The sequence below is a fragment of the Pongo pygmaeus genome, chromosome 9 (assembly GCF_028885625.2).
Source record: "Pongo pygmaeus isolate AG05252 chromosome 9, NHGRI_mPonPyg2-v2.0_pri, whole genome shotgun sequence".
NCBI classification, from domain to species: domain Eukaryota; kingdom Metazoa; phylum Chordata; class Mammalia; order Primates; family Hominidae; genus Pongo; species Pongo pygmaeus.
The window spans coordinates 94,120,610-94,148,237 of NC_072382.2; the positions used below are offsets into that span (position 1 = coordinate 94,120,610).

The following is a 27,628-nucleotide window of genomic DNA, read 5'->3' on the forward strand; positions in this document are numbered from 1 at the left end:
AAAGCTTTCCATACGAGTGATATTTTTTCCAGATTTTTAAAATTGAGTTTCAAAACATCACTCCTACCTAAGGGATCTTGTATAAATTATAGAGCAAAGATGATCTTAACGGATTGCATGCCTACAAAGCACACATGCATTTTCAAGACTTTGCACGTTCTCTGAGTAATTTGCACTTTATCCATCCTCCTGATTTTATCTGTCAGATGAAAACAGATGTAGAAACAAATCATTTATGGTGACATGATTTCTAAGGGGAGTGCAGTGGCTGTTTTCACACCTCAAGTGTGTCAGGAATTACAGAACTTTAGAGTGTTCATCTGAACAAAAAGAAACTTCAACTTTTAGTTGCCTGGTTATTAAATTTTCAGACATTTTGGGGGTTGAACAATCCAGATACAATAAGATTTTCCTTTTTAATATAGGCTAGAAATAGCACCCCAGAGCTATTAGGGTTTTTAATAAAAATAAAATATAATACGCTGCTTTTTGTAGATACTGTGTCTGCTTTTTAAACAGCATCTAAGTACAAGCCACCGTGCCAAGCACCTCAGCTTGTTTCTAACCGAGCCTCTGAGGAACCTAGTACTGTCCCCATTTCAGAGATGACAAGACTGTGATCAGAGAAGTTATGTAAGTTTCCTTGTCCATACAGCTAAAAAATAGCAGAGCCAGGACTTAGACCCAAGTTTACTGTTTTTGTTAAGCTTCTGTCTCATTAATCTTAAATGGAGATTGGACATTTTGACTTTTCACAACTTCTCTGTCATATTCTTATTAAACATTAAAGGCCCAGTACAAACACAGCTCATTCCTTTATCTTTTCTAATTACAATTCAGCATTAATCTTTCCTTCTTAAGGACACTCAAAGTTGTCTAGGGTGTGTGTTAGATCTTCCCTTATACTGTAGTGAATCTTATACGTGTCTACCTCTCTCACTGGATTGTTAGTTTGATGAAGGAAAATATAGAGACTTATTGTTGTATCTTTTTATCTTTTGCCTTGTGTCCAAATGTGTTTTTGTGGGGAAGAGAAAGCATCTGTATGGAGGTGGTGTTCCACCTCTGCTAGGGAGATCTTGGTGGCCAGATGGGGCTAGGCAGTGTGTAACGCTATAGGCAGTAAAAGAAAGTATGCCTGAATGCAGAAGTGAAATTGTAGCTGATGGAAGCCAGTATAGTATGGGAAGGCAAGGCTTCCTGTCTTCCTTGCTAGGCATGCCTAGCATGCCTCAGATCTAAAGTCAAACCAGACTGGGCAAGGTGACTCACACGTAGAATCCCAGCACTTTGGGAGGCCGAGGCCAGAGGATCACCTTGAGGCAAGGAATTTGAGACCAGGAATTAGAGACCACATCTCTACCAAAAAAAAAATAAAATTTTTTTAACTAGCTGGGGATGATGATGCACCAGTAGTCTCAGCTACTTGGGAGGCTGAATGGGGAGTATTGCCTGAGCCCAGGAGTTTCAGCCTGCAGAGCTATGATCATGCCACTGCACTCAGCCTAGATGACACAGCGAGACCCTGTCTTTAAATATTAATTAATTAATTAATAAGTAAAGTGAAAACAAACATGGTAACCACATAGTTTAGTCCTTTGCTGGAAGGATTCGGATCAGAACATTGTGGAATTCAGATGATGACATACGGGAGGCTGTTCCTGGTGCCTCTATTTTATTGTCCTGTAAATTATTTTATTTCATAAAGTTGAGTGTTGTTCATGTTAGAAAAACTAGATATTTAGATAAGCCATTACAAGTAATTACTATAACCTCATCATCCAGAAGATAACAACTAGATATACAGTCATTCTCACCCCTAGCTGAACATTAGAATCACCTAGGAGAATATTTTAAAAATACCTATGCCTAGGCTTCACCCCATACCAAATAATTCATAATCTCTGGGTGTGGGACACTGACATGAGTATTTTTTAAAACTCCGCAGGTGATTCCAGGGCACAGCCAAGTTTGAAAACCAACAATGGTCTAGAGCCAGTCATCTTAAGATTCTTGTGCATATATTATCTAGGTCTGGGGGGAGCCTGCAAGTCTGCATTTCTAACCAGCTCCTAAGTAGCACTCATGATGCTAATGCATGCTATGCTTTAAGTAGCAAAAGTATTATATATTATCCTCTCAAAAAAATGTAACCATGCATGGATAAAGGGATTTTTTAAATCAGTAAGTCTTTGAACAGGTTACTTATACTGTAAGCCTCAGTTTCCTTATCTGTCAGATGACAGAGTGAGTATTAAATGTTTTGGAACTTTTGCTGCCCAAATATTTAGGTGGGAAGGAAGCAAAGTTAAACCATTGAACACATATGATACTCCACACACTGTTCTTAGAGCTGATAATAAGAATAGTATTATTTGGGCATGTAGTATGTGCCAGGAACCATGCTAAGCATTTTTAATTATTTAATTTAATAAGCTTCATTTTATAGATGAGGAAGCTAAGTAACCTGCCTAAGGACATGCAGCTGCCTAGAGGTAGAACTGGGATGGGAAGCCAGGCAGTCTGATGCCAGAGCCTGAGTACTGCTAGCCAGTATACTACAATGCTTCCTGGGCTAGATAATCTCTAGGATTCATCTATATAGTGGAATTTAGATTGCCAGTCACTTATGCTTCTTTATTTTGATTATCCAATATTCAGAATTATGAAAAAAATCTTGGCAGAAAGCAAAAGGGGGAGAAGTGCGCCATATTGCACATCTGAGCGTGCACATCAGTGGTATGTAAATAGCGCCTAAAGATGGCATCATTTCATACGACATCCTTAGTATTGGTTCGCCATCTGTGGCTTAATTTCTCTGAAGAAATCCAATATGGCATTCAAGGTTTAACTTAATAGCCTAGAGACTTCTTCAGGTGCATAAATGCATCCTCATCTAGGCAGCATCGGAAGGCAGAACCAGAGGGCTCTGTGCAATTGGGAGGAAGAATCATGAAGACTGGTGATGAGGAGAGGAATTGATGAAAGAACAGATGGGAGTGGGAAGTATCCAGGTATTCTGGTTAAATTAGGCATGTACACAACATCTCTGGTTCTAACTGTATGAGTGTGTCCACATGCATGCATGCATGTGTGCATGAGGATGGCAAGATCACTGGGTACAGGAGAGGATTATAGAAGAGGAGTATTTTGGAAGTATTGTCTACCATAGAAGATCATCTTCACTACTCCCTCCCTTGTTGGCCCCACCTTACCCTTCACTCTGATGACAAGTGGACTTGACCCAAATGCTTCTAATCAATCTAATATAGCAGTAGAGTTAGGAAGCAGGGCTTGCCTGAACCTTAGAACTCTCCCTCCAGGCTGTGGGCGACTCCATCTGTCAACTAGGCCTGAAGGGAAGTTGCCAGGTCTGTGCCAGCCTCTACAGTTTTCCTCTGCAGGATGGCTTGTTCCCTTTGCTACCTGTAGCGGCTACAGAATCCTGAATCCAAAGGGAAAATATTTCTGGCAGAAAAATACTGCCTGGGATTTCCCTGCTGCTAAGGCAGAATTCAGAAATGCCATCCATTGGCTTGCAAAGAAAGAAATGAAATGTATCTATTACAGAAAACCAACAGCCATAAACCATGTTTGACCCACAGCATCTTCATACTTTGGTTTAAAATGTACCCTCACTTTTACAGTTTTAAAGCTTCTATTAGCATCTCGGAAATCTCTATTTATGAAGAGAAATCCAACTTGCAGGCTTAAGCTCCATGAGTGATTTCCCCTGTCAGCTTTTTCTTAAGAAAATTTAATAGCAGCACCACGTGCTCAATTGAGCAACTCCAAGTCTTTACACCTGATGAAACAACCTTACTTAAGAAGCATATCTCGTGGGGGTAGTTTCCAGAATCCTTTTTTAACCCCCTTATAACTGATGTTGTAGCTCTTGTATATATATTGTTTTCTTTCTGGTATTTTTTCTTTTCAAATAAATACCATCCAGTCTGAGAATATATATTACTTAGTTGTTTATTTTTTAAGGAAATGTGATACAACTCTTCACTCCAACTTTAATTTTTCCTCTACTCCTGAAAGTTGAATTTACTATGCATGCATTTCATTTCTCTCTAAATTAAGTGCACAGCCTGATGTCCGTATGTAAATACTGCAGGGAATATTTTAATGCTTCTTAATGGGCTGAAGGGAAAGAGGTGGAAATAGGGGTTCTAGAAGTCAGAATCTTGTAGAAGACATCGTAAATGTTGGAATAACCAGTGTCTGTATTTTCCCTATTTAAAAGCACGTACTTAACTGATATTTTTACTTTGCTCCTTTTGAGAAATATGCATAGGATGTTTAATTTCATGTCAGTTCTGTGGATAAATAAAAACTATAACACAGCATGTATTGTTCCTGATTGGGTGACCCACCCAGGTCCTGCACTGCCGGGCTCAGAACCATTGAGAAGAAAGTGTGCTCAGGGAATAAAGCAGGGAAGGAAGAAGACTAATGATCTTCCTGTAATATTCCTTATATTGCTGTACATTCTTCACACTGAAAAGACGCATTAGGACTTTCCTAGATGAGGAAACTGAGGCCTAGAGAAGGAATATGATTCCCTGTGATCTTATGACCAGTTACTGACAGAGCCAATTCTGGTACCCAGGTCTCCTGGCCCCTAGACAGATGTCTTTACCAATGCTCCACATCTTCTGCTAGGGAGATAAAAGGGAAACACTGAAGAAGCTCCAGAGTTAGTTTTGTTTTTGGTTTACGGGGTTTCTTTTTTTTTAAAGACAGAGTCCTCTCTCTCTCACCCAGGCTGTAATGCAGTGACGTAATCATAGCTCAATGTAACCTCAAACTCCTGGGCTCAAGCCATCCTCCCACTTCAGCCTCCCAAGTAGCTGGAACTATAGGTGCCTGTCTAATTATTATTATTAAAGAGATAGGGTCTTACCATGTTACCCAGGCTGGTCTCATACTCCTGGCCTCAAGCAATCCTCCTGCCTTGACCTCTCAAAGCATTGGGATTATAGGCATAAGACACCACACCTGGCCAAGAGTCGCTGGGTTTGAATTGTGGTATAGTCATAAATCACAAATAAACCTCGGGCAAGTTTATTTAACTGTTTCCTCCTGCAAATGGAGTCAAAATAATTCCTATTTCTCTGAAATTTCAGAGTTAGAGGAAAAATTAAAGTTGTGGTAAAGACATGTATTAGGTCTGTTTTTTAAAAAAGCAACTATGTAATATATATTCTTAGACTATATCATATCTGAACTATTGTGAGATAAAATGAGATTATGTATATGAACTGTTTAATATGTGCCTGGCACATATTCAGTACTCAATAAATATTGGATACAACTATATTATTTTCCTATTTTTCTCCCTAAATTAGGTCGAAATCAGGATGGGAGAGAACAATGGAATGGCCACAAATCCTTTGTGCATAAGATTAAAGATTAAAAATATTTAATCAGCTGCTGAAAAAAATTTTTAAAAGGCTATCAGGAATTGCTCTGATGACCTCCAAAAAACAGGAAAACATTAAAGTTATTCAAAGGATGGAGGAGAGCATTCAGACAGCTTTAACACCCATGCATTGGAACCATTATGGCCACTCTGTATAATAAAATAACATTGAGAGTTCTGGAAGACTACATCCACATCACCTCCATTCAGATAAATTTTGCTTGATACCTACAATGTGCCAGTTTCTGTGTTAAACACCAGGAATACAACATGAATAAGATTTATTCACCACCCTTTTGCTTGTGCCCTATTAGGGAAGACTGACTCTTTGGAAAATAATTAGAGCAAAATGTTGTGTGCTGCAAAAGTAGTATTTTATCCAAAACATTGAGGAGTCCTTGATCTAGGTTGTGAGCTTAGTTGTGTTTAAAGACCCAAAGCCTTTGCCTTCTGCAACTGTAGTCTAGATGGAGATTCAGATGATAAATGAATTAATTACATGCAACATGCCAGGTAAGGAAAGGTCCGAGAGGGCTTCACATAGAAAATAACAACTCAACTGTCTGGAAGGATGGTGAAGGGTTTACCAGATAGCTGGGCACAGACATGAAGAAGTGAGAAGCATAGGAGATGGGATGTGAAGAACACAGAGGAAAGAATTAATTGTCGCTCACAAAGCTGATAATTCTAGTTGTATTTTTAAAATACCAAACCCAGCTTCCAACAGTCTTGGAGAATTATGCTGAAACAGCTAAGACCTGCATTGCTTCAAGTAGCACTTAAAGAAAATGTGAATGTCATGGCAGCAGATTACACAGCTGCGACCCAGGACACCCACAGGCAGAAAAATCAGGGAAAAGATGTCATCCTTACAGTATCACTTCTCTGACCATAACTGCTTAGAACATTTTGAATTCTGTTTCGAACAGGCAGCCACATTTTCATGCTCAGGCTGTTTCTCAGAGAGAGGTCATTAGATTCTTCCATCTCCATAACAAAAAATCAAAAGCAGCCATTTTTAAAGTAATTGCACAGTTCCAGCCATATGTCTCCCCCGCCCCCTTATTGAGTATCATTCACTTAGGACTGGCGTACTTCCCCTCCTAAATTGGAGGTTTGCATATGTAATTATATCAAATGATGTGTTTGTTTATATCTCCAAGCCACATTCAAAAGCTTGCCTATGATTTATCTTTGAAATTCAATTTCATCATGTCAGTCCCCAATTTACTGTGCCTAGTGGGTCTACAATTACATGTGTAATGCACACACCTCTCTCGTGTAGATTACAGAATGGGGTTGCCTTCCCCAGTGATGAGTCAGAGTGGTTGAAGAGGGAGGTTGCTCTGTTTTGTCTTGTTCTCTATTGCTCTGTTTTGTCTTGTTCTCTATTCTCTGTATTTTGTCTTGTTCTCTATTGTCTTGTTGTCTTATTCTCTATTTGTTCCAAATGCATTCAGCTACAACAAAGTTATTATAAAGGAAGAGGTAGCACTGGTCATTTTAACTAATTCCTCTGGGCCAGGAAGGATGGCTCACTGCATTCTTTTCTGACTGTAAAAAATGGCAGTGCTGCTGAGGTGCCGTAGCTCATCGTAAGTAGGTACTTTGAGCAGGAGGAAAGCTTTTACACCTTAGTGGTTTAGCTGACCCTGGCTTGATAACAAGATTTATTTTATCAAGATTTTGATAACAAGATGTATTTATTTATTTTCAACTGCAAATAACTACCGGTTGTTGCTGTAACCATAAAATTTCAATGTTTCCATGTTCCAGATTCCCATGGACAAGCCCAATCAACTATTCATTTCAACCCTTCTTCATGCCTGAGGCCTAAACTAACTAACCTATTCATTAATTCATTCATGTAAATATTTTTAAGAGCCTACCTTTTCCAAATATAAAAGACTTATTAAAACCTTAAAGTCAAGGTTTATGATTTTCTAGTGATTTTTCTAACAGCTTTATTAGCATATAATTTACATGCAATAAACTTCACCTATTCAAAGGATACAATTTAATTGTTTTCAGAATATTTACAGAACTATGCAACCATCACCATAGTCTGTAATTTTAGAACATTTTCATCCCTTCAAAAAGAAACCTTGTACCCATCAGCAGACACTCCCTATCCCCATACCACCTCATCTAATTTCCTACCGATTTCCACTTTTAACTTACATTTTATTTCTTGCCTTTTATTTCATATCTGTGAAAATAAAGATGGTAGAAGCCAAGAGAACTGTAACCTGCAGAGGCTTTCCTGTGTCTTTTTACTCCAGGAACAGAAACTGCTTGTCTTCCTCACAGCTCCAAGTTCACTGTTGTGTATGTTGTTTCAGACTTTTCAGGAAGCCTGTCTCTCTCTGTTGGCTGATCAATATGTGAGAAACACATCCAGGTGAAGGTATGAAGGTGAAGGGGACCCTGCAGCTCTCCCAGTTACATGTAGGCATTGTGAAAACAAGTGAATGTCCTAAAGAATCGCCCTAAGAATCATCAGGAGAGGAAGCTGACCTCTTCCCTGTGCACAGCCACACCACAATGGGCTGTGGCCATGTGACCCTGGGCAAGGAGCACCTGTGATGATAGAGAGTCCTCAGGGGAACAGAGGGCAAAGGGGTCCTGGTCTTTTGTGGCTGGAAGAGCAGCAGGGTGAAGGCCAACAGCACTTTGACTCATTTATAGCCTCAATATAACAAGCATGTCTCATTCCTATTGTGGACTCTAATAGAGGAGCCCCCACACAGGAGAGGGGAGGCTCCATGAAAGCTTCCCCTGCCTTGTGAGGAAAGAGTTACTCCCCACTTTGAAAGAGCCTCTGTGACATATGACCTTGTCCAATAGAATGGCCCAAAAATGAAGGTGTCAGATGTGTGTGTTAGACATCCACTGGGGTGACCACACAGACCTTCTGTCAATGTGACTCAGAGCGCTGTGCTGCCCTTTATTCCTCTCCTCACCTCCCCACAGCAGGCACTCACAGGCTATCTCCATCACCCCACCCCACAGCCACACACACTGAGCCCAATGTTCTGATCTAGACGCTAGAGCAGCTCAGTGTATTTCATTCTTGGACATGTCTGGTCAGAAGAAGTAAGGTCAATAAAAAGTCACAGTGAGATTCAGTGAAAGATAGTGGAATTGGATAGTACTTTACTCTTAGGATCAGAGGACCGTCACAGGCCTCACCCCAAGAGATTCTGATAGAGTAAATGAGGGATGGAGCAGGGAGACAAAAATCCATGTTTTTTATGTTTCCCTGGTGATTCGGATGGTCAGCTAAGGAAGGAAAGTCACTGATCCTCCTTGACCTTCTTGGTGGCAGTCTATCCTCCTTAATCTCGGACAGTAGCTCTTTACATCCAAGAGTGCCTAGTATTGCTCATTCACACAGAGGAACTCTGCAAACTTTATGAGTACACATGTCACACAAGCCTTTCCCACCCACAAGTACACCCTCCACACACAAAACAATACCCTCCTAAACAAACACATTCCAAGTCTGTAGCAAAACTGAAGAATAGAATACAGCGGATCTCTTCCAGAGCAACTTTTCATTAACTAAGCATTAATGAGTTCCTGTTCTTTGTTCTAGGTGAGGAACTAGGTAGGCATCAGAGTTTCCAAATCAAAAGACAGGCCCTTCCCATGAAGTAACTCTGTCAATTTGTCTAGCGAGGAAATACTGACATGTGAACAAAGGATTCTAGTGTAAGGCAGAGATCAATAATAGAGAGCACCGGTTATATGAGGGCAGAGCAGATGGCCACCTAACCCTGTTAAACAGGGTCAGCAAAGGCTAACATCTGAGCTAAACTTAAAAAATCTAGCTCAGTGTAGTAATGTACAGCTTGGGTGAATATAATTAATAATAGTGTATTGTACATTTCAAAATTGCTAATAAATTTCAAATGTCCTCACCACAAAAAAATGATAAGTATTGTAGGTGATGGATATGTTAATTCACTTGATTTAATTATTTCACATGGTATGCTTGAATCATAAGCTCATTTTTTACTATATATATATATACCATGTATATATATATATATATACACCTACAACTTGTCAGTTTACAATAAAAAAGATAAAGAAAAAAATCTGTGGGGCACATTCCAGAATGAATTCATGGAAAGTTAGATTATTTGTACACTGGAAACACAGGTTTTCCTCCTGTGGGCAGTGTGGAGGTGGAGAGGAGGGGTTAGCTTATAAACAGTCATGTTACTCTGAGTGGGATATTATTTTGAAGGCCGTGGGGAGCCATTTAATTTCCTGTGGTATCTTCTTGGCTTTCTCTAAAATCTGTGTGCTCCCACCCACCACTTCTGTATAAGACAGAAGCTTGAGGTCAAGAGCTCTTTCACAGCCCCTGGAAATACCTTTCCACATTGCACCTACCTCACCAGCACTGGGAGCAGGCTTTTCATATGATTTTTCTCTGTTCCTCCATTGTCCATCAGCATATACCAGGAAAACAGCCCACCCCATATTCTCTTTAGGAACATTGTGGAATCAAGAAATGGAACATAAATTTGACCTCTTAATTGCCATTTGACAAAAGGAAAAATAAAACCTGCAAAAGACAAATTGGTGCAATAAGCTGAGAGGCCTTGAAGGTTTTGTCTTCTCATTTTCTTTTCTTTGTCTTTCTTTATACTCAAAGGGGTGATTCACTTATGAGAAACACCATTGGAAGAAAAGATAGATATTTTTCATGTGGAACTTATTTTGTATAAAGATTCAAACACATAAAACAAAATGATAAAATTACAGTATGAGATCTTTGGTGTGTAAGTTATTAAATCTGAAATAATTATGTGTACAAGTAGCGATTACAACATTCTTTGTCAAGTATAACAAAAATTGTATGTGCATATAAAAGTTAAGTGAGAAAATACTGTTTCATAGTCTGAATCTAATCAGCATAAACAACCTATTAATTGTTCAGGAACTCTAAAATCTTTAATGAGGTTTCTACTGTAGAATATCAGTCATATGCAAATGAATCATTGGAACTCTTCATTATCAGAAAAACAGAAGATTTTTAGTGATTTTTTACATCCCCAAAGTGGGATGTACCCCAACTGTGGTAGACAGGCTGAAACAATTTTTCAGGTTTTCTTTGTAAATTTTACTTTCTTTTAAGAATAATTCTTGAGACCATTCTGATTGTCATGGGGGATTGGAAAGTTACAGTTCCATACCACTTTTGCTTTTCCTTTAACTGGACTTGTTTCCCCACACTCAGTAAGCTGTTTGCCCCAGATATTTAAAAGTCAAATATTCTCATTTCTACACAGGTCTGATTACAACAACTTCAAGGAAATTGGATCGAGAACAGCAGGCAGAACATTTTCTGGAGGTAAGCGCATAGAGGGAACTGCAATTCATTAAAACTGACTTTCACTAAACTTTTTTAACCTTCAACATAAACTACACCTTCAATATATTTGAACAGTGGATATCAAAGTGAAGATATTTCTCTTGGGCTGCTATGTTCTGAATTTAGGGATTTCTAGTGTGTTCTTCTCAACATGCTCCTGTGTGCTGAGCCAGGGTGGTAGGGCAGCTTTTGCCTTTTGCTGAAGACAATGGTGTATCACCATCTCTGCCTTGACTTCAGGCCCTCGTGTCAATAATCAGAAAAGAAAGTTCAGGAGCAGAGCCCTGTGAGCCACTGGGGCCACAGATGTAAAAAGAGAAAGAGCGTAAGTGTACCATTTATGAGGAAGGTTTGCTTTCCTCTTTTCTTTCCTTGGGGAGAGAGTTGAGAAAGAGAAAGCTGCTGGTTGAGTCACTGCCAGAGATGACTATTGCTGAAACCATAAAATGGACTCCTTTAATTCATTAAGACAGAAACTGCAGCAAAATCAACTCTAAAAGTGTTATTTCTGGAGAGAGAATAAAAAGCTATGAGATGAGAAAAGAGCTTTGCAGAACATTCTTTCTTTAAGCATCGAGTGTCTTTATTGGGAAGCTTGAAGCCTAGGTAGTTTGTATGACACCGTGATTTAATTGTGACTGTGTGATATGAAACAGATGACAATGCTTAGAACTCAAGGCTCTGTTAAGGTTTTATAATGTGTCTACGCTTCTAAAATAATCTTTTAGTTCCTAAGAATCACTTTCTGGAATCTACCACCCCTCCTAACACATATACAAACACACATACACACACACACACACGTGCACATGCACACAAACACACCCTTCAAATCTTATGAAAGAATCTCTTCTGGTCTACTCCTTTAAATTAGCTCACCAGTCATGATTTATTTAACGAACATCGGACTAGGAATCAGGCTACCTGGGTCTTGAAGCTGCCCTGCTGTGAATAGCTTGAAGCTATTTAATTGCCTTGAACCTTAGTTTCCCCTACTATGAAATTTGGCAAACAATTACAATCCCTTATACCTCAAAAGATCACTCTTAGGATCAAACCTTCTGTTTTGTATCAAAGTATTTTTAAAACTCTTAAAGCATTGGATATAATAAAGGATTATTATTATTATCATCATCATACAATACTATGATAATCCTTTTAAAACATTACTATCATCTCATAAAGATAAAAGGCTCCAGGCTGCCAAAAAAAATAATTATAGTAATTCTTTTTTCAAAATCCTATTAACAGGATGCAGTACCTACCTGGTCCAGAACTTAAGTACATTTGCCAGAAAAATAAGACCTTATATTATATTCATGGGCTTCTTTCCTTTCCAGAAGACAGTCCAGGACACCTGGAAAGGCTGTGTTCTTAGATAGTTGAATCCATTACTTCCCAGAAGGAAGCAGGAAGGGTGTCTCATTATCTGAGGAGTCTGGCTGAGATCACTTATGGCCCGGTCCCTTGCAAGGTCGTCTCTGTCATCAGGAGGTTTGTGGTGCAGTGTGACTGTCACAGGACGGATCTATAGCAGAGCAAAGAGGAAGAGTATTTTCCAAGCATTTGAATTCACTCCCCAAAGAACCCTGAATGGATTCACATCCTCTACAGACTTACATAAATACTGAGTAACGTTTTAGTACCTTGGACTAACACAGATTGGGATCTAGAATATCATTGATCAGTACAAGTTGAGTATCCCCTTATCCAAAATGCTTGGAATGGGGTGGGAAGTATGAAGAGAAGTTAATAAATTAGTACAAACATATGGTGTGATACAAGACATAAGACTCAGTACTAAATAGATCATTAGGGTGACTAGAGTTTATAATAATGTATTACATATTTCAAAATAGCTAGAAGAGAAGAATTAGAATGGTTCTAGCATAAAGAAGTAACAAATGTTTAAGATGATAGATAACCCAAGTACACTGATTTGACCTTTACAAGTACATGAATGTATTAAATTATCACATGTACCCTGAAACTATGTACATCTATTATGCATTGTTATAAAAAAAATTTTAAAAATGCTTGGCATTCGAAATGTTTAGTATTTTGGAATATTTTCGGTATTCTTAGTTGAGCATCCCTAATTCAAAAATCCAAAATTCAAAATGTTCCATTCAACATTTCCTTTGAGCGTCATGTTGGCACTCAAGAAGTTTCAGATTTTTGAGCATTTTGGAATTTGGGCTTTCACATTAGGGATATTCAACTTGTATCTGGTATCATCTGCAGAGGGAAGTAGGATAGCGTAGCAATTAACAACTTTATAGGGTTGTTGGGAAATTAAACTATAAAATACATGTAAAACATCCAGTCCAGTGGTGCTAAGTAGGTGCTTAGTAAAGTGTGGTTATCATTGTTGATTGTTGTGGTTTTAAGTATTATCACATGATGACATAATATCAGAAGCTTTCTAAAGATTTAACAGCACCTCCCCACTCCAGGAAAGACAGAAGCTCCAGACCACTGAAATGCAGAAGGAGCCCCAGGTAGTAAGCGCTGGACTCACCCGGTGTACCAGGGACTGCCCTAAGTCCTGGGGACACAAAGTGAGCAGGAAGGATGGGGAAGCACATGGAAATGAATAAATGCTGTAACTTCAGAAAGAAGCTCTCTGAAGTCACTAAAAGAAGGTTCCATGATAGCGCCTGAAAGCGGGGGGTGACAGGCAACATTCAGTAGACTAGTAGACTTGTTTGACATGGCATTTGATGACATGATGCCAAGATTCTGTTCAAGAAACAGAATCAAGACCACTGTGATGAAGAGTGTAAAGGCAGAGTGGGGATGGGAGCGGAGGTTATAGGAAAGCGGATTGGAAAGGCAAACAGAGGGGACTATGGTAAGGATTTTGAATTTTTCCTGAGTGCAATGGAAAGCCTTTAAGCAGGGGTGACATGATGTGACTGTCATCATAAATGACGGCCGGCTGCCCTGGTGGTCAGAGACAGACTTGGGGTGGGGGCCGAGGGTGACCAGTGGCAGCAGGGAAATGTGGGAAGCTTCTATAGAGATCCAGGTGAGAGATGAGGGTGGTTTGAATGAGGGTAAGGGCAGTGGATCAAGTAGGTCTAACACAAATCCTATCATGATTTCAGCTAGCAACAGCACACTGGCTTTTCTGTGATCTTTAGAGTGAAGATTTTTAAACCACAGGTCATCAGAATCATACCAACTTGCCCTCCAGCGACCTCGTTGCCCTACCCAGCTCCCAGGCTCGCCACACGCACCATTTCATTTAGTAAATCTGCTAAGGCTTTCAGAAACCAATTCAATCTCAATCTCTCTCTCCCTTTGTCCTCTCTCTCTTTTTCTGTCTTATGCACACGGTCTTACTCTCACTCCCTAAAATTGTACAATTTTGGCCACATTTTTTCTTCTATATGACATCGCTGCAGGAGTTTAAACAACATTTCTTTTTTTTCCCTAAATAGACCATAGAAGGAACGTTACTTTAACTTAGTCCTGCAAAAAATAAGTGAAATGATATCATTGAGAATGTAGAATAGAGTTGTCTGTTATACACAAAATTTTGAAACTGCTGATATATTTTGTGACTTGTAAGGCCTAGGTGTGGGTAATTAACCTCCTGGAGAGTGTTTAATTGCCGAGATAACCTTATGCTCCTCTTAAACTCATATTAACCTTCTGGCTCTATTTCATATCTGTCCTTCCCAATAAAATAAAATTGACTCTTCTTGAAAGGACCCATTTAGAAGCTGACCTGGCAGGTACACTGCTGAATAGATAACCAGGAGGACATTAATGATTTCTTGGTAGTTTGCTATCCCCATGGTAGAAAGCACTTTAGTTGTATACTGCTGACACTCCATCTATATATTGGTTTAAGATATTTAGCTTGATGGTGTATGGGCTGCAAGGGTTTTTCAGTCTGTAGATCATTTGCCTAAAATCTGTTACTATAAAAGGAGGGTTGTCATTATCAGAATCCAAAAACTTGCTAAAGCAACAAGAGCAGCAAAGAACTGTAGGCAAATTCACAAGTACAGCTTATACTTCTTCAGTGAATTCTAAGTGTTAACTCTTGCCTGGTTTGGAAGTCTGTTATGTGAAAATATTGGCCTGATCTCTTCCTACCATAACATGCAAAAATATAGAATTTTTAGCTCATTTGTTCAAAGTCATATACCTTCCTTGATACCCAGTTATGATTATAGTGGAGATAGAAGACTAATTCCAGCATACAGATGCCGAGAGTTGATAATGGACACATAAATGAAACAGTGAATTAACGTTTTAGTGTTTTGGTTGTGACTTTAGCCCTGATTACTTCATTATCAGAGAAGGCAGCTGTGAAACAGGAAATAAATGCACTAACTCTTTCTTATTATATAATCATTTGTATGGATTATGTTTTTTTGTTGTTTTGGATGGGTGTTTTTGGTTTTCTTTCCTTGTTTTTTACCTATGAGATATTTAAGCTCCCTGTGGGCATGCCACTTGATTTATCAAGACAGTGAATTAAGGTAGTGTGGGAAAGCTCAGATGTTAAATTCAGGTGTGCTTGTGATTGTATTTTGGTACTGTTCACAGAGCTTAGATGGGCTGTTGAACCCCTCTGGATCCCCTTTCTCTCATTTGTAAAGTGGGGGTAACAATTCCTACCATAGGGTTGGTATAAAGAGTAGATTAAATGACAGGTGAAGCATGCTCAGGACGCTGTCTGTTAGACAGTACATGTTCCATGAATGGTAGCCATCGTCAGCATGGAATGTGTTAGTCATCTCTGTATACAAGCATCTGTTCGGCACTCAGGAAACAAGAGACGCTTAATAAGTGTGTGAATGAATGCTTACATTAAGAGACGTTATTTCACTTCTCAATGAGACCTTGAAGGGGAGAGAATTAACATGCAAGAAAGAGCATGGACGTAGAGACAGAAAGAAGGCATGCTCGGCTTCTTTTCATCTGCATGAGCGTTGCCAAGTTAAATTAACTTTGATCCTCCTTTTCTTCATCTGGAAAATGGGGTTAATAAACTTGCCTCACAGATAAACTGCATGGAAGGCCTGGCACACAGAGACGCTGGTCACCTATTGCTTGCCCTTTCCCTCTTTTCCATCTCCTTCCTCCTCCCCTTGTCCTCCACAAACACACTGCCAGTTCCCTTTCTTTTCCTGGACTGGCTCCAGCAGTTTGAAAAGCTTATAGCACTTCGATTATTCTTGAAAGATACCTCTACTTAAATAATCCTATAGTCCTGGCTTAATTATGTGTGAATCTTTATCTTGCTTGCTGAAGAGTATTATTTGCCTCCCTTTTGATCTTGAAATGCTTCTCTGTTCAGGGCTGGATGGTTCTGATAAAAGTCTCCCAAAGGGAACACAGAGAGTGTTTTATTTGCAAATCAAAAAAAAAAAAATTAAAAAGAAGATGACAAGGCCCAGTAACCAGTGTAAAGACAGTGGATGAGCAATTATGTCATATATATGCATAGAATTTGGAACAGCCCAGAGAATGTGGTTAAATGTAATAGTGAATTCAGTCAGTATAAATAACAGATTACAGAGGAATAGACTAGATCCATAGGAATGTATATTATTTAGTATCTGTCTTTTTTAACAAACTCATCCATTGTCCTCTGTAACATACAACTCATGTGAATATTTTTTCTTCCTGTCTGAAGTTCTCATCCCTTTTTATAGTTTTATTTTCAGAGGGAAAAAAATATTGCTCTTTATTAAGTTTTTATAACATTTTCTCTTGCCTTAGGATGCAAATTGATTTCTTTGCTGAGAGTACACCCTTAACAGCTTCTTTCTTGGGTAAAGCATCTGCTTTTAAAATGATGATAATTTCTGGTAGAGAAGAACTGCAGGCTCATTTCAACCCATTAAACAGTCCACAGTTTCGTAATTTAACTTCAAGAAAAATGGAAGTTTCTCTTCTTAGGCATCTCTTTCTGCCACCCTCAGAAAACTCTGCAGAAAGTATCCATGGGCCCTCAAAAAATGGTATGTCTGTGCATAAAAATAGCAGCATGGAGCAGGCATCAGCGTCAGAAGGAGAGTTGATGACACCTTCTGTGCTCCAGAGCTCCCAGGAGGCACCACACACAATTAATGCCCTGTGACACAGCTGCTGACCTCTTTCCACTCATTCCTTCCATTCTCTCATTTGTTCACATTCTTATTCTTATTGTATCAACCTCGATAGTTAATAGATATGCACTCGTTCTGTTTTTACTTCCTTTCATAAAAGCTTTATCGAATGCCTGTTCAAGGCCTGGCATTGGGCCAAGTACTAAGGTTTTCTTCTTAGAATTAGTGTGTTTTTCCCACTGGACATTTTTTCCTTTGACTTTCACAGTAAGATCTCCTAGAGTACTAAACTGCAGATCAAGTAGGGAGCTACTTTCATTAGCTGCTGTCTTGGCATCAAGAAACTGTTATTAATTCGTATATTCCTAACTGTGCTCTCACATTATATAGATACAGAAACTGAGACCTAGAAAAGAGGAGCATGATCCAAGGTCATACAACTACTTCCTGGCAGTACCCAGGATAGGTCTTTCTGTCTTTATGGAACAAATATGGCTACCAATATCCATCAGCTTATTGAAATGTGGCAAATTGAATCATCTTTTCTCGCTCTCATTTTGTAATAATGGATTTACCCAGGTGTCAAGTTAACCCAGCCTCAAGGATCAGTCTCTATGCATCTGAAGAGGAGGTTTTCTCTCATACTCTGGTTGTCCATCCACCACCCCCTCAGCTAATCCTCAGAGCCTGGTACTCTGGCCTGCCCCATCCACTCAGCTCCATACAAGGCTCACTCTGCTGCTGGGCTGTGCCTTGAGCTCCAAGACCAAGCCCATCTGAGAGGACGCTGTGTCCACGTGGTGGGTACCAGCTTGGACTCAGCAGAGGAGTAACTGCAAAGCACGTATTATAGGCTGAATTGTGCACCACCCCCCACCACCAAAATCCATGTGTTAAAATCCTAACCTCCAGTAACTCAGAATGTGACTGGATTTGGAAAGAAGAGTCTTTAAAGAGGTCATTAAATTAAAGTGAGGTCACTGGGAAGAGCCCTAATCCAATATGGCTGACTGATGTCCTTATAAGAAGAGGAAATTTGGACATAGATATGTACAGAGGGAAGGCCATTTGAAGAGACAGGGAGAAGACAGCTGTCTGTACAAGCCAAGGAGAGAAGTGTTGTAAGAAACCAAGCCCTGTCAATACCTTCTCAGATTCCTAGCCTCCAGAACTGTGAAAAAACAAATTTCTGTCATTTCAGGCACTTTAGTCTATGTTCCTTGGTTATGCAGCCGTAGTAGACCAGTAAGCAGCCAGATTTCATCAACTGGCCTGTCCCTGCCCCTCCTCACAGCACCACCTCACAAGGCTACGCAAATGCATCAGATTTTATTAGGGACTGCAGCAACTACAATACAGTAGAACAACCTCTGTCTAAATTTGAGGGTTCCCGTGCTTCATGCTCCATATCCCAAGGGAGAATTATCCTCCAAGTTAAAACTCTCCACAGAAGGCCCTCTTGTGGCATACATGGGTTCCTAACTCCTTCCCTGCCTTCAAGTTTCTAGCTTCCTGCGTGCCTCCTTCCTCCATTCTTCTCAGTGAGTGTTGCCAGCGTACCTTTCTCAGAAATCCCAGTGTTTTACCCACAAGAATGCTTCTTGCCCAGGAAAAAACCCCTCCTAAGCAGGAGATTTTTTTAAATTCATGTCATTCTTAAATAATCCCCCCAAAAGGTTTTAGTGGGCTAGTTAGGGATGGCCATTGACATTCCAAGTCTAGCTAAACAAGGAGTGGTGATGGTGGTGGTGTGATGATGGTGGTGATGGTGGTGGTGTGATGATGGTGGTGATGATGGTAGTGTGATGGTGTTAGTGATGGTGGTGGTGTTGGTGGTGGTGGTGGTGATGGTGGTGGTGTGATGGTAGTGGTGTGATGGTGGTGTGATTTGGTAGTGTTGGTGGTGGTGTGATGGTAGTGGTGTGATGGTGGTGGTGTGATGGTGGTGGTATGATGATGGTGGTGTGATGGTGTGATGGTAGTGGTGTGATGGTGGTGTGATGGTGGTGGTGTGATGGTGTGATGGTAGTGGTGTGATGGTGGTGTGATGGTGTGATGGTAGTGGTGTGATGGTGGTGTGATGGTGGTGGTGTGGTGGTGGTGGTGATGGTGGTGGTGTGACGGTGGTGGTGATGGTGGTGGTGTGATGGTGGTGTGATGGTGGTGATGGTGGTGGTGTGATGGTGGTGGTGGTGATGGTGAGTGGTGGTGTGATGGTGGTGATGGTGGTGGTGGTGATGTGATGGTGGTGAAGGTGGTGATGTGATGGTGGTGGTATGATGGTGGCATTGGTGGTGGTGTGTTGGTGGTAGTGTGATGGTGGTGGTGGTGGTGGTGGTGGTGTGATGGTGACGTGATGGTGGTGGTGGTGTGATGGTGGTGGTGGTGGTGATGGTGGTGGTGATGGTGGTGGTGGTGATGGTGGTGGTGTTGATGGTGGTGGTGTGATGGTGTGATGGTGGTGGTGTGATGGTGTGGTGATCGTGGTGGTGTGATGGTGGTGGTGTTGGTGGTGTGATGGTGGTGTGATGGTGGCGGTGTGATGGTGGTGGTGGTGGTGGTGGTGGTGTGATGGTGGTGGTGGTGTGATGGTGGTGGTGGTGGTGTGATGGTGGTGATGGTGGTGGTGTGATGATGGTGGTATTGGTAGTGGTGTGATGGTGGTGGTGATAGTGGTGGTGTGATGGTGGTGATGGTGGTGGTGTGATGATGGTGTGTTGGTGGTGGTGATGGTGGTGGTGTGATGATGGTGTGTTGGTGGTGATGATGATGGTGATAGTGGTGGTGTGATGATGGTGATGGTGTTGGTGTGATGATGGTGTGTTGGTCGTGGTGATAGTGGTGGTGTGATGTTGGTGTGTTGGTGGTGATGGTGGTGTGATGGTGTTGGTGTTGGTGGTGGTGTGATGGTGGTGTGGTGGTGGTGTGATGATGGTGGTGTGATGGTGATGGTGTGATGGTGCTGTGATGGTGTGATGGTGGTGGTGTGATGGTGTTGGTGTTGGTGGTGGTGTGATAGTGGTGTGATGGTGGTGGTGTGATGGTGGTGTGGTGGTGTGATGGTAGTGGTGTGATGGTGGTGGTGTGATGGTGGTGGTGGTGATGGTGGTGGTGTGATAGTGGTGTGATGGTGGCGGTGATGGTGGTGGTGTGATGGTGGTGGTGGTGATGGTGGGTGGTGGTGTGATGGTGGTGTGATGGTGGTGATGGTGGTGGTGGTGATGTGATGGTGGTGAAGGTGGTGATGTGATGGTGGTGGTGTGATGGTGGTGTTGGTGGTGGTGTGTTGGTGGTGGTGTGATGGTGGTGTTGGTGGTGGTGTGATGGTGACGTGATGGTGGTGGTGGTGATGGTGGTGGTGTGATGGTGGTGATGGTGGTGGTGGTGATGTGATGGTGGTGAAGGTGGTGGTGTGATGGGGGTGGTGTGATGGTGGTGTTGCCGGTGGTGTGTTGGTGGTGGTGTGATGGTGGTGATGGTGGTGGTGTGATGATGGTGGCATTGGTGGTGGTGGTGTGATGGTGGTGGTGGTGGTGGTGGTGGTGGTGTGATGGTGGTGGTGTGATGGTGGTGATGGTGGTGGTGGTGATGTGATGGTGGTGAAGGTGGTGATGTGATGGTGGTGGTATGATGGTGGCATTGGTGGTGGTGTGTTGGTGGTGGTGTGATGGTGGTGTGATGGTGGTGGTATGATGGTGGTGTGATGGTGGTGGTGTGATGGTGGTGGTGTGATGGTAGTGGTGGTGGTGTGATGGTGGTGATGGTGGTGGTGTGATGATGGTGGCATTGGTGGTGGTGGTGTGATGGTGGTGGTGGTGGTGGTGTTGGTGGTGTGATGGTGGTGGTGGTGTGATGGTAGTGGTGGTGGTGTGATGGTGGAGATGGTGGTGGTGTGATGATGGTGGTATTGATGGTGTGATAGTGGTGATGGTGGTGGTGTGATGATGGTGGTATTGGTGGTGGTGTGGTGGTGGTGTGATGGTGGTGTGATGGTGGTGGTGTGATGGTGGTGTGATGGTGGTGTGGTGGTGTGATGGTAGTGGTGTGATGGTGGTGGTGTGATGGTGGTGGTGTGATGGTAGTGGTGGTGGTGTGATGGTGGTGATGGTGGTGGTGTGATGATGGTGGTATTGGTGGTGGTGTGATGGTGGTGGTGTGATGGTGGTGGTGGTGGTGGTGTGATGATGGTGTGTTGGTGGTGATGGTGGTGGTGATAGTGGTGGTGTGATGGTGGTGATGGTAGTGGTGTGATGGTGGTGGTGTGATGATGATGGTATTGGTGGTGGTGTGATGGTGGTGGTGTGATGGTGGTGATGGTGGTGTGATGATGGTGTGTTGGTGGTGATGGTGGTGGTGACAGTGGTGGTGTGATGGTGGTGATGGTAGTGGTGTGATGGTGGTGTGATGGTGGTGATGATGGTGGTGGTGTGATGGTGGTGTGATGTTGGTGGTGTTGGTGGTGGTGTGATGGTGGTGGTATGATGGTGGTGATATGATGGTGGTGGTATGATGGTGGTGTGATGGTGGTGGTGGTGGTGTTGGTGGTGGTGTGATGGTGGTGGTGTGATGGTCGTGGTGTGATGGTGGTGGTGTGATGGTGCTGTGATGGTGGTGGTGTGATGGTGTTGGTGGTGGTGTGATGGTGGTGGTGGTGGTGGTGTGATGGTGGTAGTGATGGTGGTGGTGTGATGGTGGTGGTGTGATGGCGGTGGTGATGGTGGTGGTTTGATGGTGGTGGTGTGATGATGGTGGTTGTGGTGTGGTGGTTGTGATGGTGATGGTAGTGGCAGTGATGGTGATGGTGGTGGTGGTGCAAGAGATGGCAGTTGTGACTATAGTGATGGCAGTGGTGATGATGGAGATGAGGGTGATAGTGACTACTGTGATGGTGGAGATGGTGTTAATGGTGGTGGTGGTAGTAATGGTGGCATGCTTATGAGATGGGAGTGAGGGTTACTATTCCTAATTTTACAGAACTGTCCAGGTTGGTATGGGCCCTTAAGAATAATCCTTTCTGAGATCTTCCCACCGGTATAAATTGCTGATGTACCACTTAAATTTCCCTATTGTCTAAAGAGTAAATATTGAATCTGATACAGAAAAACAAACCTTTCAGAGCAAATATTAATTCTCAGAGCTAGTACGTTCAAAACAGAGATTACAAGATGCCCATGGGTCTGGGTAGGTAAGTAATTCAGAGGAGCAGCATGTGTGGGGGTGGTGGGGATGTGGACGGGGAGGAACAGTGGATTCTACCTGCCCCTTCTTCTAAAGAGGCACTGCCAGCAGCAGGTGTGGAAGCAGGTAGGCCCAGTATCAGCAGGAAGTCTTAATTTGTTTCCCAAAAAAAAGAAAAAAATCACATTTGCATTCCACATCTCTCTATATTACATGTTGACAACTCCATCATTTTTTTTAAACACTGTAAGCCAACGAACCCCAGTTTTGCAACATTTGATAGAAAGGAAGACTTCTTACTTGCCTCATAATTTGTAATCCTCTCAGAATGAAGTAATTCACATATTTTGTAGGATGTAATTAGTTTCTTATATTCCCTTCACCTCACATCTTTTAAAATGTACCCATCTTTTAAAATGTGCCCATAAAAAGAAATAAGAAATGAGCCTATGGCTGAGTCTTAAGAGACTCTGTTGACATTGGAAATTACCGCATATGAGGACTTGGTTGGGATCTCAGCTGAACATTGTCCGCACAGGCATTTCTATCTGAGCCAAGGAACGGAAGGGTGCTGTGGATCTTTGGGGTACCTCAAGTTGTGTAAGCATCTCATCTGGCAGTAGCTCTTCACTTCTTAACTTTACTTTTCTGTGCTCCTGGTTGACCTACTCATTAATAAGCTGCAGGCAAACACTTAAATATATTGGGATAGTTGTCTGGAATAAGTCTTTGATTCCATAAATAGCCACCTCTAATTTACCTGTTTGTGAAAGTTGTGCTTGTTTTGTTTCTCTTTAAACCTGAACACTAATTAGTAGAGCAGCGGTAGATGAAACCAGTTCACTTAGATCTAGGGAGGTCCTTCCACCTAGTGGCTCCGCCTGGCAGTGGAAATGAGCCAGTTTTGACTGCTCTGCTCACCCGTGGTGCACAGGCAGATAATTGCTCTGGGCAGGTCACAGCTTGTTGAGCTGTGCACACAGGCCTTAGGGAGCTGAGACTGCTTTGTTTTCACTTGTGAATGGTTTTGGAATGTGGTGCTATGTTGCTGCTTCCTTTTAGTCTTCTGAGCCAAGCAGCTGTAATAGCCTCAACCTCTGGCTGAGTTCTGGGGGTTGGTGGGAGGGAGCCTATTACCCTGAAGGGTTGGTATTGCACAACTGGCTTCTACCTTCTTAGAGAAGAGGTTAGGAGTTTCCTGCATGGCTCTGAACAATCATGAGAACTCCTGACTGTGAATCCCCCATCCTAGGAGCCCAGACTGGCTTCTTCCCCATAGTGCAATGATGGTAAATTGACTCTCTGCCCTTTACTTCTGTAGCTCCTTTTCCTTCTTTCCTTTGTGTTGCTTTCTTAGTTTATTTTATGGCACACACTCTCTGAGCTACAGAATGATCTGTCCAGTCTAATTTTATCGAGGCCTTCAGAAACCACTGAAGCTCATGCCTAATATCAGATGTGTTTGACCCAGTTGAGAACTTCAAATCTGTCTGTGGGAAAATTTAAAATGTAATGACAGCAAGTTTAAAATATGGAATTCAACTCAAGTGCTTCTATTAATAATCAGGAAAAACTACTTTGGCATGCTTCCTGCCTGCAGCAGACAGCTTTGTTCAAATGAGCTGTTGTTTCAAGACCTTTCAAGTGCCTTGCTTTTGTGGCAAATTGCGGGCTACCAACCTCATCTATTTTGTGGCAAGACTGGTTTACTGAAATACGAAGAGAGTTGTCAGCGTAAGGATGCAGAACATTGTCATGAAAATAAGTCAGGAGAGCCCTGCACGTCAGAGCCGAGGAAAATAGGTTAGAATCTTGGAAAAATACCAGCCTTCAAAATTGGGAAAACCTGTAATAAGTTTGGTTGTTTAATTTTTGGGAGTGTAGAACTGTAAGGATGTTACACAATTATTCAATCAAACAGTGAAAAAAATCTCTTATAAGACACTGTCCTAATTGTGATCATCCCTTTACATTTATATCAAACTAATATATTATAAATGTAGATAGAGATGGTTAATGCACAAGATTTGGAGACAGACATAGTAACTCACTAGCTGTGTGACCTAGAGCCAAATTACTTAATCTAAACCTCTGTCTCCTTACCTATAAAATTGGGACAATAATAATGCCTTTATAAGATTTGGTGAGGATATTTATGTTGCACATGCATTGCACATGTTAAGTGTTTAATATGTTAGCTATTATAATTAGAAGCTTTAAAATTTTCCATGTGATTCCTGAAGCAGTCATCTTGTGACAAAATTCAGAACACTTAAGACCTTATATTATGCATTGTATTTATAGTTTGGTTCATAGTTGTTGAATATACTTATGATACTTTAATAAGATAGCATCTATGAATCAGCCTACAGAAGTTCCTGGCACATGGTATGCACTCAAAAATATATTAATTTTTTTGGCCCTTTTCTGAAGAAGATCCCAAAATTTTAGAGATTTATCAGCTTCCGCTGGCCACCATCCACTTAAATAAGTTGTAACCACGTAAGTTGCAATAGCTTATTCTCCTAAGACAGGCTAATGAGTCAACCGTGGGTCTGGCATGGCTATGATGAAGGTCATTAGATCTCTACTATTGGATCCACAGTCTTTCTCTCTGGCTTTCTAAACCAGTATCCAATAGGTAAACCGAGGCACCCAAGCTCCAATAATAGAGCAGTAGCATTTCCAAGCATCCAGGAGCTCCATAAATTAGTTAGTCTTATGACTAGGATAGGACAAATAACTATTTCCCCAGGCCAGCCATGTTCAGGCCTATCCAGCCTTATCACTAACCCCTAAGCTTTCTCCCGGAATCATAACCCCTTTAAGGTCTTAAATTGTGTTTATTTGTTAATGCAGTCAATGTGTTTAACATTTAGACATCTAGTGGGAATTTTTTTATGTTTCATTCAGATGTCAAAACCTCAATCGTGTAGAAATACGAAACTGGATGTGACTATTTAGGAGATGTTTGGTGGAGGTAGCCCACAGCATGGTTAATATTCAGCAGCAGATATCATCATTTGAAAATCATTGCCCTGGGTAGTTTCAAACTCCACCTCTCCTTTAGGCTATTCTTAGCTTCATTAGCAAGCTGCAAGGTGAGCTCCACTGAGATTTCTCATCCTCTCTCTTCCTGGCCCTACCTTTAGTGAAGGTCACCCAAAGGAGGAAGGGTCAGATTACTTCGCTTTGTACCCCAGCACCTAAAACAATGCCAGGGATGTAATAGGCACTTGACGAATGTTGGCTGAGTTGAAGTTTAGGGCTCCAGGTAATCCACAACCCAGGTAATCCATGCTTTGCAGGATATAGTGATATGTACTGTCCAGAGATCCACAGAATGTACACTAAGCACACAGAGGAGGCACCTAGGTGAGAAGTTTGAGGAGCCCTTAGGGTGCCAGCTGATATGCAGAACAGGGAAGGGCTTTCTCCCACCACATCCCAGTCTGTACTGAGGTGGCTTGCCAACCCCAGCTCCTGTTTGGAGCCTGAAAGCGGTTCCTAAATCACATTACCTCCGATCATCCTTGGGAGATCATAAATACATAATTCAGAAGAAAGATCTTAGATTTTTCATGAGGTACCCATTATAATTCCTGGCATGCCACTCTAGAGTTTTAAAGATGCTGGTAAGTCTTAAAATTAGATGTAGGGCTAAGTTCCAGGCTAACGTATACCTTGCTATTATGTAATTTAAATAAAATCTACTTTTAGGTGACTACTTTCAAATAAAATAGAAAAATGTCAATATTTTTAAAAATGTATAAGTACTCATTAGTAGCCCTCTTAAGAAGCTTCACAAAGACAAAGCACTTTAAACTAAGCAACCAGTACCACAAAGTAGACTGACCCATCCAGTGTTCTGACTTTCCCCACATTGAGAGAGGCTTAATTTGTTCTTGCTTTGTTTTTTAATTGAAGGCTATGAAAGCAAATTTTGATCCCATAGGATACCAAATGACTGAGATTTTCTCTTCATGGTATATAGCATTCTTCTTGTCACTGCAAATAACTTTGGCAAAGTCTCAACTTTGCATGTCCCATCTTTGCCATCCAAGGCCTAAGAACCTCTTCTCATTAGGTGAAAAAGTCAGAAAGGACTGTAGTCAAATTTAAAGCAATATTACAGCCTTGTTGGCAGGGAGATATAACAGCAGCAGACAGACTCTTGAGGTATGCAGGAATTAGAGATGCGTTTGTTTGGTATCAGCCAGAACAGAATGGGATTTTTTATTTAGCATTTTTTACAACAGAAGGTGTTGTTCTGTCTCTATCAGCAGTAGCCAGGGCATGCTTGCTTCACCTCTGAATGAAGAATTACAAATATCTCTGTGCAAGGCCGTGACAGACCCATGATGTGTGCTTTGATACATGCACAAAACCATTTACCCGTCTTCAAAAATGATGCTTCCAGAAGCAATTCATTTAAAAGTTCCTGTCATGCCACAAGGACATCAACATGTAAGGAAGAGTGAACTCAGTTTCTCATGGTGTCAAGCAAGTACATACCTAGGTGAAAGGGAGAAAAAGCCTGTTCCAAAACTCTTCTTTCAGAAATTACATACTGCCTGTGGTAGGATTTTTAAAAATACAATTATTTCCAATTATAGAAATATGAGAATCATATAACTATGATAATATATGATACATGTTCATTGTAAGAAAATTTTAAAAAAACAGAGAAAACAAAGATAAACGAATAAAAACATTTAATAGTATTCATAGTTTTTCCATGAATTGATGATTGTGTTTTAAATTTTGGTAAATAATCTTTCAGAACTTTCTTTTACATTTATGTATATATGTATACACATATGTTTCATATAATCCTGCATAAAATTTGTGAAAAAATCTAATAAATACTATGTATAGTTTCATATCCTTGCTTATTTATTATGGACATTTTTCTATATTAATATATTTACATTCAATATGTTACTTTTTTCCATTGCATGGAATCTCATTAAATAGCAATCTAGGGTAGAGCTGCCAATGACCTTAAGTAGGAACTACCTATCACTTTTTCTAGAATATCGCATGAATATAGCCCAGCTCCCCAGGAGGCCCTAGTGATACTTCTGTAGTGTTGATTTGGTGCCCAGTTTCAAGCCATTTACTAGCCTTCACTTCTGCCTCTGGATCAGCTAAAGGAAAGACCCTGGACATCATCTAATGTAATTTGGCAGATTATTGCCAATACTTGATCAGATTGCACACAAATATGAACAAAAATCTATCCCTTGGCTGGAGCTGTAATATGTAATACTCTACCTTATAGCATTTACCTACTGAAGGAAAAATTATACAGTGTAAGAAATGTTTATGTAAATATCTTTGAAACATTTGGAAAAGAGTACTGCATATTAATTCATGTCCTTTGAAAAATTATATCAAGAACCTAAACGTGTAACCTAAATATGTAACTTTAGACATCTGAACAGGTTACCCACAAATATCAACTACTCTCCTTTCTTCCAGTGTAGTTTGATATTCTACCTTACAACATTTCATCATTGAAGACAAAATGATATATTGTAAGCACCTTTTCACAAA

At 41.1% G+C, this 27,628-nt stretch overlaps 1 protein-coding gene across 8 annotated transcripts in view; it reads left to right on the top strand.

Moving 5' to 3' along the window:
* The window catches only part of FAT3 (FAT atypical cadherin 3), a 675,042-nt gene that overhangs the window by 462,238 nt on the left and 185,176 nt on the right, over positions 1–27,628 (top strand). For all 8 annotated transcript variants that reach the window (XM_063671321.1, XM_063671320.1, XM_063671318.1 and 5 more), the window contains exon 4: positions 10,735–10,796. In XM_063671321.1, coding sequence (XP_063527391.1) covers positions 10,735–10,796 — 62 coding nt within the window. The remainder of the gene's footprint in view (positions 1–10,734; positions 10,797–27,628) is intronic.